Below are 13641 nucleotides of genomic sequence, written 5' to 3' on the forward strand. Positions count from 1 at the left end.
ACACCTCAAACTGCAGAAGTTACAGCCACGGTGCAGGATAGTGCTTAGTTAGATGGAAAAGGTATTAAATTTGTACAATAAGGTAGTACAATTTGAGAGACCACATTCGTGTAACTTTTATTATGGTATATTATAATTGTTCTATTTTATTGTTAGCTACTGTTGTTAATCTCTTACTGTGCCTAATTTATAAATTAAACTTTATCATAGTTATATATGTATAAGAGAAAACACAGTATATGAGGGTTCAGTACTATCCAAGTTTGCAGGCATCAACTGGGGATCTTGGAATGTATCCCCCCAGGATAAGGGGGGGACTGCTGTAGTCTGTATTTGTATTTCTCTAGCTTCTCTCTTTCCATTCTCTCTTGTGCCCACTCCATTCAGTCTTTTATTATACCACTACTCCAGAATTGCTCTTGTCAAGATCACCAGTTATTTTCACATTACTAAAATCTAAATGAATGATTTTTCAGTTCTCATCTTTTTTGATTCTCAGCAGCCTTTGACACAGTTCACTACTCTCTACTTCTTTCAGCACTTTGAGTTGATCTGTAGGATACCATACCAGCCTGGGTTTCATCTTACATCTCTGGTCACTTGTTCTCATGTTTTCCTATGCTGTTTATGCCTCAACTTCCCAACCTATAAACGTGAGAGTGCTCAGGGCTCAGTTATTCGGCTCTTTGCTTATCTAAATTCATTCCTTGGTAATCTCATCCAGTGTCATGGCTTTGTATACCATGTATTTGCCAATGTTTTGCTCCATCCCAGACCTGAACTCCACACTCATATATCCAACTACTTGCTTGATATCTACTAGGAACTCAAAATTACCATTTCCTAACTGAGCTCACTTCAAAGTCATTCCTCCCGTGGTCTTCCCCATCTTGATTAATAGCCACTCCATTCTACTAGCTCAGGCTAAGAATCTTAAAGTCATCCTTGACTATTTGAAGACTAGGCATTTTGGTTCCCTTTTTGTGCTATCCTTAAATTTCATTTAAAATGGGTTTGTTTGGGTATCTTCATTAGCTTGAAAAGTCTTCAATTTTATTTCTATTTATGTCTTGCTAGTTTAGAAAAGAATTTAAGTTGCATCTTATTGAATGAAGCATTTTGTATTATTCCCAACCTGTAGTCATAAATGTTTCTGCTTTCCTAGGCTCATTCATGGACATCACTTCTACAAATACCAGTAATAAAAGCGACACTAATATGGAGCAAGTTCCGGCCACAAATGATACTATTAAACGCTTAGAATCAAAATTGTTGAAAAACCAGGCAAAACAACAGGTTTGTTTTGTTACTAAAGTAACAAAAAGTAAAATCTTTTGGTAACCTAACCAGTAGTCATGAGCATTATACTAACAAGTTAATTGTTTGTCCTCTTCCTCTATATAAGTCCTGAGTCTTGTTCCTGAAACAGACAGGCAAGCTTAAGAGTAGAGATGTGTAATGATTTTCTCCTAGAATTCACTACCAGTCAAATCATTTCCTCTTCTGATGATTTTTGCCTTTGCCACCTGTGCAACTCCTGCCTTACAGTGATCCCTAACTTGAACGGTTGATGGTTACAAATGTAAAATGCATATTCCTTCCCCAGTTAAAGGAATTGTTCTAGATCTCTCATTTCATATTATCCAGATTTATTATATTTTTGCTATTACTGGTTTTAAAACATTTTAAGGAGTGATTTTATTCATCTTGTCTGATGCATTTAGGTTAACCAATATTTGGGGCATGTAACTCCCAGCTCTAGTGACCAGCGTATCCTAAAGGCCGGTATCTGCAGCTTGTTCTCCCTCAGCCTTACAGCTCCCTCTCCCTGAAAACTTTCTATTTCTTTCAGAACAGACCCCCTAAGAATCCCAGTTGGTATATTCCTCCTTCTAGGCTGTCCAGGATTTTTAAATATAAAGAGCTTTAGTGATTCAAATTGACCTGTATTTTTAACAGAGCGAATCTGGACGTTTGAGCTTGGGAGCTTCTCGTGGGAGCAGTGTGGAGAGCTTGCCTCCAACCTCTGAAGGCAAGAGGATGAGTGCTGACATGTCTGAAATAGAAGCCAGAATTGCTGCAACCACAGGTAAAATGAAAATAAAAGTCTAAAGAGGAGTGAAAATGGTAGTTTCAATTGCTTCAGTAGTGGGAATGTCAGTGGTTTTTTTTGTGCATGTCCTAAATTTTTTTTAAAGTAGGAAGTTAGTTTACAATATACTTCCTATGCTTCTAGCAAAAAGTGTCTCAAATTCCAAATAAGGAAAGCATGATTTGTAAAATTATTTGGATTATAAAATATACCTTCCTAATTACAGATTTTATCAAATGTAATTCAGCTCAAACACGAGCTGAAAATCTAAGTGAGAAATTGAAATTTTGCCAAAACCAGGATGTTTTGGAGGATTTTGAGTGATTCTACTAGAATTTTGCGCTGAACTCAAGTAATAGCAAATGCTTTGTTTTGAAATTAGCAGGAAAATGTACTCCAGATCCAAATATAATTTGGCCTTACTATCTGCTGCTGCTCCTACTTTCAGTGGCAAAAGTAGCTAAGTTTAGGATTAATTCTTTTAATTGTAAAATAAAAGATCATGGTAATTTTATTTGATCTTGAAAATGCTAGCATTTATATTCCATTTTGTCAGAAAGACTGGTCAGCACAAAAATAATTACATGTTTTGTTACCTGAGTGAACTTCTAACCTTTTCTAACCAGGTTCATTTAGTAATGCTGGGTTAAATTGTTTTCTTTCTGATTCCCCCAGGGGTGGAGAGGAACTGATTACAAATACATTTCTATTGTGGAAAATGTGGAAATATAAACAAATAAAAATACCAGTCTTCCATAATTGTCCCACTCAGAGATAAACAATTTGTGTATTTACCTCTAGTCTTTTAACTACATATGTGTATACAAGTATATTTCCAAGTGTATTAGCCTACTATTTTATTAACTTAGCTAACCAGGTTTTTGGGTTTTATTTGTTTGGTTTTTTGTTTTTGTCCTCTTTTTTTTAGGTCTTTATGGTTTTTTTCTAAATAGAATATTTTCATTTTGTGTGAAGCTCTTTTCAGAAAGAAGTTGTCCAGAGGACCATCCTAACTATACTTGTCTTCAACTAATCACTTATTTTATTAGTTAGCATTAGAATCAGTTAGATATTACAGAATATCCAAAATAACAGTGTCTTTAACATATAAGCTTTATTTTTCACACACAAACAAATCTGGAGGTCGGCTCCATGATCATTAGGTAACTGGGTTTCTTCTGTCTCTCTGTGTCATAATCCCTATTGTGTGGCTTTCATCCTGAAGGTTACTTTGTACTCCATAATGGCTATTACAGTTCCAATCATCACATCCACAGTCCTGGCATCAAGAAGCAAGAATTAGGGGAAGGGCTCATGCCCAGGATTTTTTAAGGAGCATTCCCAGAAGTCCCTCCTAACAACTCCCACATAGATGTCATTGGCCATAGTGATAGGGTCAGATGGGAAGGAAGAGCCCTGTGCCTCCATGGGAAGGAAGGATCTGCAGTCTTTTATCTAGGAGCATTGCTGTCCTGAGTAAAGTTGGGGTTCTGTTGCGCTGGTGACCAGGAGTCTCTGCCACACAGATGGGTCTTTAGAAACGATCAAGTTGAATGGAGGTCACCAGCCACTGTCAAGCTTTCCTGGCCTCCATGAGTCACAAGCGTTTCTGTGTGGAGTCGGGGTGTCGTAGCGTAGTGTCCAATGAACAGTGTACACAGGAACACATGCTTACACTTCGGCAGCCTTTTTCATTTCAGGAATATCATTCAAGTTAGACCTGCCAAGTAGTGGTTGCTACCCTAAAACAGGAAATGCTCTGTAATGTAATAACAGTAATTTTATATCTGCTCGTGTCAATTTTTTAGTCAGGTACTGGTTTATAAGTATTCTTTACAGAAGTGTTATTTCACTAGATTAAAGATAACCACACATTTGAATTACCCTGTCCTTTCTCTGCCTAAATGTAAAACAGATGGTTGAACATCCATTGGTGAACTGTCTTACTTTGAAAGGTTCATATTTTCCAGCCTTTCAATACTTTTCAAGTTTAGCAGGAATACACCCTAAACTTTGGAAACTACAATAAATATTCAGTTTACCAGAAGTATGTTTAAATATTTACAATTATAAAAGCATAAACATTTCATACTTTGATTCAGTAATTATCATTTAATCACTGAATTTTACTTTATAGCACACTTCAAGAAACACCTAATTGGACATATATTCCTGTGTTTGTTCATTTAAAACAAATATGGCAGCTTTTCTCTTTTTAACTCCTCTTTTCCTTCCCAGTTTCATCCTAGAACCCCCCATTGTACTTCAGTGGTTTCACTTAGGTAGATTATTTCTATGAACATGTTTGAAATCTAGCTTTCTCATTACCCTGCAGCTTTGTTTGTCTTGGCCCTATTTTTTTTTCCTGCTAATTAAAGCCAATATGTGAAACATCTTGTATTGGTAGTTGTTTGCTCCTTAATCACGCCTTTTCTAAGCATGGATGAAAAGTTAGATAGTTCTGCATGCCATTCTGCATGAAGTGTTATTAACATAACTATTTGAAAAGTATTCTGTTTTTGTTCATCGTTTTCTATTACTATTTGTAGTTGTTTGCATGTATACTGTATATATGTGTTTTTGCAGCCTTTTCCAAGCCTAAACGGGGCCACCGTAAAACTGCTTCATTTGGCAACATTCTGGATGTCCCTGAGATCGTCATATCAGGTATCATAGACCACCTGAGTCGGTCTAATAGCTGTGGAACTGGAATAATGATCCCTGGTACTTAAAAAATGCTTCTTGCTCCAATTTGATAGAACGTGAAAATAGATACCTTGCATGCAGTCATTAGGGAGACAGATTAAAAACTGTATACGTTTATCTACACTGAAGTGGGCTTGGCAGGAAACCTCACATCTCCAAAACTGAGGATAAAATAGAAGGTAAAGTGAACGTTTTCATGGAAGGGAGAATACCAGTCCAGAATTCTGCCAAGTTCCTCTCATCTTTTAAGTGAGCAGAAGAGCTGAACCCAGACCTTTTTTGCACCCAGGAGAAAGAGGAAAAAATCCTTTAAAAATATTTGTTGTCCTTCGCTCCTTTCCTTCCTTCGTTACTACTTTGGGGCTCCCTCTAGGCATTCTATCCCAGCCTCTTTCTGTTGGGAACAAGTGAAATATGAAGTTGAGAAAAGAGTTGCTAAATACCGTTTTGCCTTAACCTAGAAAACAGAAATGAAGTAAAACTAAATGAGATTTGCTGTTTTGTTTGGTATCCTGCCAAAGAATTACGGTCAGTTCTGATTCCTGTATATTATCAGGAGAATCTTCTTGCAAATTACGTGTTTTTATACCCAACTCACACACGGTACCTCCATGTCTCATATTGGCAAATTGCTTTTATTGCTTATGGTGATCATTTCACAGACGCATCTAAATCACCATTTTCAATAGAAACTTAAATGGCATATGTGACCTTCAGTATTGGTTAATATATGTTATCAAAATCATCATTTATTTACCCTGCTGCTTTAAGTTTTCCTCCACCTCTTCCCCTGAAATTTTGACAGGGAAATATAGTTTTCCCCACACAATCATGGGCGTAGTTAGGTGAATGCTCCAGCACACTGTTCTTTGCCTGGGATTGTGCTTTTAGCATAGTATTGGATTATATCTGAATGTCTAGTTCTTTTCTCCTCCAGTAAACTGAAACATGAGGATAGAGACCATGCCTTTGTGATTAATTATTGATGGCACCAGCAGTATCTGGCTCAGTGCCTCACACATAGTGTTTAGTAAATATGTGCCTATTATATAAATGAACAAACCATTATTGAGCTCCAGCAGCCAGGAACTATGATACATGTAAAATTTGTATATAACAGATATGTGTAAAATATAAGTTATACAATGCTTAGGGGCCATTTTGTCTATACCTAACCATTTTATTTCTAGAGTAATTAACTTTTATTCTAGTTATCAAAGTGGTTTACTTTACAACATTTTCACTGTTGCCATTCAGAGAATACCGCTAACCCTTTCTTCACATAGTAATTTTATTTATTGAGTCATGAGCTGCTTTCAAAATTAGCAAAGTACTTAGGATCATTTTACCTCTACACTGAAAGGTCCCAAGTTTAAGGGAATAATATTCTGACTGAAGAAGTGGCAACATTTAAACATACATACTGCTGAGCTGTGATTATCTTAAACGTTTGAGGGAATCAGGAAAATTGAGGCAGATGGCACAATAATCTTAATCCGGTCTTATGGGTAAGCATTAAGAACAGATACACCCACACATAGTGGGTGAAATAGCCAATGGTGTACAAGATAACAAGGGAGAGAGAAGAGGAGAAAGAATAATAGTCTCAGTGGTTCTCCTCCAGGGTGCATTTGCTCCCCAGGGGACATTTGGCAACATCTGGAAACATTTTTGATTGTCAGAACTAATAGATGCTACTGGCATATGGTGGACAGAAGCCAGGGATGCTGCTACACGCTCTGCAATGTCCCAGGTAGCTTCCCACAGCCAAGAATTATCCAGCCGGAGGTGTCAGCAGTGCCAAGGTTAAGAAACCCTGGTTAGATGTGCTGTGTGGCCTATAAAGTAGTTTAAAGCACATCATCTTAATTACCTTCGTAAGTCTTATAACTAGGTTATCAGATAAAATTGTAGCCATTTTACAGATGAAAATCTTAGATCTGATGATGTTGAATGGTTTTCCCAGAGTCACACAGCCAGGATCCCATCCTAGATCTTCTGATGCCAAATTACATCCATGTTCTCTTGTTTTGTTTGAGTCAGAGAAGTTAGAATAATTCTGCCTTGCACTTCATTAGGGTTTGTATTAAATTTAAGTGAGCTCTTCAGCCAGGAGACGCTTTTTTATGACATTGGATACTTACGGAGTCAGAAAAGCTTAATTCTGCTCTTAATTGCCAGAGTAACAATGCTGTTCAAATGGAAATATCATTCGGTAATACATTTTATTAAATATTCTTGTTGGTTTTTTTCCCAGATATTCAAACATTAACCTAATCAGTTTCACTTCCTTTAATAAAAGGATGCAAGCACTGGAATTGAAACAATTGGACATAAAAGCTAAACATTAATTTGTTCTTAGGTTATATTTTTAAATTAAACATAAATATATAACCCATGCTTTGGGAATATCTCAGATGTCTTACATGGCGATTTTAATTGTAAAGGAGGATGAAATTTAATTCCCCCAATTTTTTAATACCTTCTAGAATTTTTTTCCTCAAGGTTGGTTTCCCTACAAGCCCTGTGATTATATTACCAGATACTTCTTGATATATCCAAACTGGCATTAATTAGCATTGGATCCCATTTGTAAGCATTTTTTTAAATATAGCTGTACTTTTTATCTTATCTGTTTTGGATAAGTAGTTTCAATAATATTTTCCTTTGGCCAAGTGCAGTATACTGTCTAATGTACCTCTTGGAATAAACGGCCTCTTTTTAATAGGAGTGCTCATTTAAGCATCACATAAATTTTTATGTGTATTTATTGGCAGTGTACAAATGTATCTTTTCTGAAGTGTTTGTTGTTTCTTGCATTTTTTAAAACCTTACCAAGTCTTAAAAGTTTTTAAATACACACTATTACTCTGAAGATTTTTTTAATATATCTTTATAATGACTAAAATGCCTAACCTAGTCGTAGGGTCAGCAAATTTAAATCTTGTGTTTTGCTTGCTTTTCAACACTATTATATACTCTGTCACCAACAAATGAGGAAGAACAAGCAACTTACAGCTAACACCAATATTCATCAATTTAACAGTCTCTCAGGTCGTGCAGAAATGGACCTTTAATACCTCAGGACTTCCTATGGATCAGACTACACAATATTTTGTACCCCTTCTACCTTGACCATGGCTCTAAAGAGGTATTGGCAAACTTTGGTATGGATAACCCTTCTTTCCACTTTCCCCTGCCCACAGAGAGTGGCTATAGATCGATCTGGCTTCTTTTTACCAAGCAAGACACATAATTAAGAGCAAATTATCAATAGAGTATGACATTTTGCTAACTCTTCATTTGTGAAGAAGGTCCTGCCCAATAATGGTGTGCTACCTAAGCAAAGTTAATGTAAATGTAGAAGTCTCTTGCCCAGAATTTAAACCATTTGATCTATAGTTTTCTAATGCATTTGTTTATTGAACATTATAAGACTTCCAGGAAAGGAAATAGGCTTTCTTAAATGTTTTCCATTAAAACTTGGAGTTTTAAAAGCATAATCCTTTCTCCTTTTCAACCAGTACATTTTAATTTGTATTACTTTTATTTGAAGAAAAGAGAATGGGTGGCATATTATTGGATTGCTTTAAATGTTTCTATTTTTTTGTCCTTTAAGACTTTAATAAGATCATGGATTTTTGTTTATTCAGCTCTTTTTACTTGGATTTTAGAATGCTTTGACCAAAGAGCATTACGTACTCTCTTATGTACTGTTCTTAAGGATTTGATAAAGAAGATTGAATATGCAAATGTTTTGAGTCAATCTTGTTAATATATATAAAATATTTTTGCCCAGGTCCCTGAATTTAATTGATATTTCTTGTTTATAATATTCTTGAAGCTGAAAAGAAACTTTACGAATCCTTATGATTTCAGCTGCATTTAGATCTCTTAACTGAGAAAATTTTAATGACTATTCATTCACTTTTAATTTCAGTCAGGTACATTTAGCTCTATTGTATATTGGGTATTTTCCAAAAGTAAGTGTTAATATATAGTTAAGTAGAATAAGTAGAATATGGAAAAGGCCAAACATAATATTTAACAGAAAGTAAATGGGTAGTTAGCTTTCTAATACCTATGTGTTGTTTTCCTCCTTCAGAAGTTTCAAATATCTTAGGTAATTTAAGTGGGGGGGCCAGGGGTGGAGGGGAGTGGTGAGGACCTTGCAGAATGCTGGGCAGCTGGAGGCCGAGATGCTGTGCAGAGACACCTGGGCACCGCTTTGCTTTTTCCATCAGGACGGAAATATAACCTTCTAATACTATATTTGGTTCAAGAGCCAGTAGGTACTGTTTGTAAACATTCCTATAACTGTATGTACGTAAATTATTACTGCAATTCTTCCCCTTTTTAAATAGTGCAGCGCCAATATGAAGAGACCATGAGATAGAAAGAACTGAGCTTTTCTAGATCTTCAAGTTCCTACCTTGCACACAGTGTCATTAACAGCTGTAAACCTTTATTTAGGGACACTGAGGCCCAAGGAGAGCTCTACTGAGATATACTATACCTGCTTCTGCCAAGGGTAGCCACCGCACCTTCAGCAGAATTCTATATTTGTGACTAATTAAATAGGGAAGTGCATCTAACCTAACAGTGAATATTTAGGTAGTCTCTTTGCACCATATTGTGGTCTACCAAGATCACTTTTTTTTATTTAAATAATTGAACTCTAACCTAATAAAGTAGGTTTATTAGAAAGCAAAACTCATCAATAATAATTGCTTTCCTTTAGTGGGGGGAAATAACCCCCACCCTAAAGGAGGCTTTATTCTAAAAAACCGCCAGGTACTTCCCTGGCAGTCAGGGGTTAAGACTTGGCCTTCCAATGCAGGGGGTGCAGGTTCGATCTCTGGTCAGGGTGCTAAGATCCCACATGCCTCGCAGCCAAAAAACCAAAACATAAAAAAAAAAAAAACAGAAGCAGTATTGTAACAAATTCAATAAAGACTTTAAAAATGGTCCACATCAAAAAAATGTTTTTAAAAAAAAAGAAAACAGCCAGAATTGTTAAAACTAGTAAAGGAATATGAAACTTGTGCCAACTTTAATATATATGTATATTTTTTAACATCTTTATTGGAGTATAATTGCTTCACAATGTTGTGTTAGTTTCTGGTTTATAACAAAGTGAATCAGCTATACGTATACTTATACCCTCATATCCCCTCCCTCTTGTGACTCACTTTGTCCCAGCTTACCCTTCCCCCTCCCCGTGTCCACAAGTCCATTCTCTATGTCCGCCTCTTTATTCCTGTCCTGCCCCTAGGTTCCTCAGAGTCTTTTTTTTATTTTCAGATTTCATATATATGTGTTAGCATACAGTATTTGTTTTTCTCTTTCTGACTTACTTCACTCTTTATGACAGACTCTAGGTCCATCCACCTCACTACAAATAACTCAATTTCGTTTCTTTTTATGGCTGAGTAATATTCCATTGTATATATGTGCCACATCTTCTTTATCCATTCATCTGTCGATGGACACTTAGGGTGCTTCCATGTCCTGGATATGTAAATAGAGCTGCAACGAACACTGTGATACATGACTCTTTTTGAATTATGGTTTTCTCAGGGTATTTGCCAGTAGTGGGATTTTTGGGTCATATGTAGTTCTATTTTTAGTTTTTTAAGGAACCTCTATACTGTTCTCCATGGTGGCTGTATCAATTTACATTCCCACCAACAGTGCAAGAGGGTTCCCTTTTCTCCACACCCTCTCCAGCATTTATTGTTTCTAGATTTTTGGATGATGGCCGTTTTGACCAGTGTGAGATGACACCTAATTGTAGTTTTGATTTGCATTTCTCTAATGATTAGTGATGTTGAGCATCCTTTCATGTGTTCATTGGCAGTCTGTATGCCTTCTTTGGAGAAATGTCTGTTTAGGTCTTCTGCCCATTTTTGGATTGGGTTGTTTGTTTTTTTGATATTGAGCTGCATGAGCTGCTTATACATTTTGGAGATTAATCCTTTGTCACTTGCTTCGTTTGCAAGTATTTTCTCCCATTCTGAGGGTTGTCTTTCTGTCTTATTTATGGTCTCCTTTGCTGCGCAAAAGCTTTTAAGTTTCATTAGGTCCCATTTGTTTATTTCTGTTTTTATTTCCATTTCTCTAGGAGCTGGGTCAAAAAGGATCTTGCTGTGATTTATGTCAAAGAGTGTACCTCCTATGTTTTCCTCTAAGAGTTTTATAGTGTCTGGCTTACATTTAGGTCTTTAATCCATTTTGAGTTTATTTTTGTGTATGGTGTTAGGGAGTGTTCTAATTTCATTCTTTTACATGTAGCTGTCCAGCTTTCCCAGCACCACGTATTGAAGAGACTGTCTTTTCTCCATTGTGTATTCTTGCCTCCTTTATCAAAGGTAGGGTGACCATATGTGTGTGGGTTTATCTCTGGGCTTTCTATCCTGTTCCATTGATCTGTATTTCTGTTTTTGTGCCAGTACCATACTGTATTGATTACTGTGGCTTTGTAGTATAGTCTGAAGTCTGGGAGCCTGATTCCTCCAGCTCCATTTTTCTTTCTCAACATTGCTTTGGCTGTTCGGGGTCTTTTGTGTTTCCATACAAATTGTGAAATTTTTTGTTCTAGTTCTGTGAAAAATGCCATTGGTAGTTTGATAGGGATTGCATTGAATCTGTAGATTGCTTTGGATAGTATAGTCATTTTCACAATGTTGATTCTCCCAATCTAAGAACATGGTATATCTCTCCATCTGTTTGTATCATCTTTAATTTCTTTCATCAGTGTCTTATAGTTTTCTCCATACAGGTCTTTTGTCTCCTTAGGTAGGTTTATTCCTAGGTATTTTATTCTTTTTGTTGCAGTGGTAAATGGGAGTGTTTCCTTAATTTCTTTTTCAGATTTTTCATCATTAGTGTTTAGGAATGCAGGAGATTTCTGTGCATTACTTTTGTATCCTGCTACTTTACCAAATTCATTGATTAGCTCTGGTAGTTTTCTGGTAGCATCTTTAAGATTCTCTATGTATAGTATCATGTCATCTGCAGACAGTGACAGTTTTACTTCTTTTATTTCTTTTTGTTCTCTGATTGCTGTGGCTAAAACTTCCAAAACTATATTGAATAATAGTGGTGAGAGTGGGTAACCTTGTCTTGTTCCTGATCTTAGTGGAAACAGTTTCAGTTTTTCACCATTGAGAACGATGTTGGCTGTGGGTTTGTCATATATGACCTTTATCATGTTGAGGTAGTTTCCCTCTGTGCTTATTTTCTGGAGAGATTTTATCATAAATGGGTATTGAATTTTGTCAAAAGGTTTTTCTGCATCTATTGAGACTGTTATGTGGTTTTTATCCTTCAATTTGTTAATATGGTGTGTCACACTGATTTGCGTATATTGAAGAATCCTTGCATTCCTGGGATAAATCCCACTTGATCGTGGCGTATGATCATTTTAATGTGCTGTTGAATTCTGTTTGCTAGTATTTTGTTGAGGATTTTTGCATCTATGTTCATCGGCGATATTGGCCTGTAGTTTTTTTTGTGACATCTTTGTCTGGTTTTGGTATCAGGGTGATGGTGGCCTCACAATGAATTTGGGAGTGTTCCTCTCTCTGCTATATTTTGGAAGAGTTTGAGAAGGATAGGTGTTAGCTCTTCTCTAAATGTTTGATAGAATTCGCCTGTGAAGCCATCTGGTCTTGGGCTTTTGTTTGTTGGAAGATTTTTACTCACAGTTTCAATTTCAGTGCTTGTGATTGGTCTGTTTATATTTTCTATTTCTTCCCGTTTCAGTCTCGGAAGGTTGTGCTTTTCTGAGAATTTGTCCATTTCTTCCAGGTTGTCCATTTTATTGGCATAGAGTTGCTTGTAGTAATCGCTCATGATCCTTTGTATTTCTGCAGTGCCAGTTAACATATATTTTTAAATTACATATTCAGTTTACCATGAAGCAGTAGTATAATCCTGCAGTGTACAGTGCTGTGTGAATTTTTTAAATCTTGTGTATTTTACACATAAGGATAGTGTCCCATAATTTTTAATATTCAAAACTTATGAATATCAGAATTTCCAATATTTTATTTAAGAGATGTCTCCAGAAAAATGTGTTGATTTTTACATGAAGAGAGTCTTCAGGAAGTTGGAACATAGAAAAATGTAAGTAGTTAAGGTAAGGAAACCGATAAGAAAAACCTCGGGGCTTCCCTGGTGGCGCAGTGGTTGAGGGTCCGCCTGCCGATGCGGGGGACGCGGGTTCGTGCCCCGGTCCGGGAGGATCCCGCGTGCCGCGGAGCGGTTGGGCCCGTGGGCCATGGCCGCTGGGCCTGCGCGTCCGGAGCCTGTGCTCCGCGGCGGGAGAGGCCGCAGCGGTGAGAGGCCCGCGTACAGCAAAAAAAAAAAAAGAAAAAGAAAAACCTCAAGAATTACTCTCTGGGACCCAATCCAGCAGTCTCTGGAGGGACTCTATAATGATGACTTTCCAATACCAGCTCAGGAAATCAGTTGTACTTAAAAAGAGCAGCTTTTGAAGAGATGGATTTTGTTTTAGTGTGGTAGAAATGATCGACCTATCAGCTGCCATTCCAGCCACCCTGTTGGGTGGGGGAGGGGCTTAGGGATATAGTATATTCCTTTTGTTGCTCTTACTTAGTAAAGTTATTCTTAAAAAGATCATTTGTTCCCTACCCGAAGTCGTGAAAGTTCCAGAATTCGTTACAGAATAAAATACTTAGGACATCATTTACAGGTTTCATATTCCTTGATTAAGCATCTGTTAACATCATATTGTCCCTCATTTCTACTTCTTTTTTCCTTTATACTGCCATGTGTAATATAGTTATGCACATATCAAAGAACCCTGAAAAAGTATA

General features: G+C 36.7%; 1 protein-coding gene across 2 annotated transcripts in view; it reads left to right on the forward strand.

Moving 5' to 3' along the window:
* MAP3K7 (mitogen-activated protein kinase kinase kinase 7) overlaps window positions 1-13641 on the forward strand; it is a 68338-nt gene that overhangs the window by 34049 nt on the left and 20648 nt on the right. The window contains exons 10-12 of one of the 2 annotated variants that reach the window (XM_004264808.3): window positions 1166-1296; window positions 1960-2089; window positions 4679-4759. In XM_004264808.3, coding sequence (XP_004264856.1) covers window positions 1166-1296; window positions 1960-2089; window positions 4679-4759 — 342 coding nt within the window. The remainder of the gene's footprint in view (window positions 1-1165; window positions 1297-1959; window positions 2090-4678; window positions 4760-13641) is intronic. The other variant, XM_004264809.4, reaches the window with a different exon arrangement.

Source organism: Orcinus orca, chromosome 12 (genome assembly GCF_937001465.1).
Source record: "Orcinus orca chromosome 12, mOrcOrc1.1, whole genome shotgun sequence".
NCBI lineage: Eukaryota > Metazoa > Chordata > Mammalia > Artiodactyla > Delphinidae > Orcinus > Orcinus orca.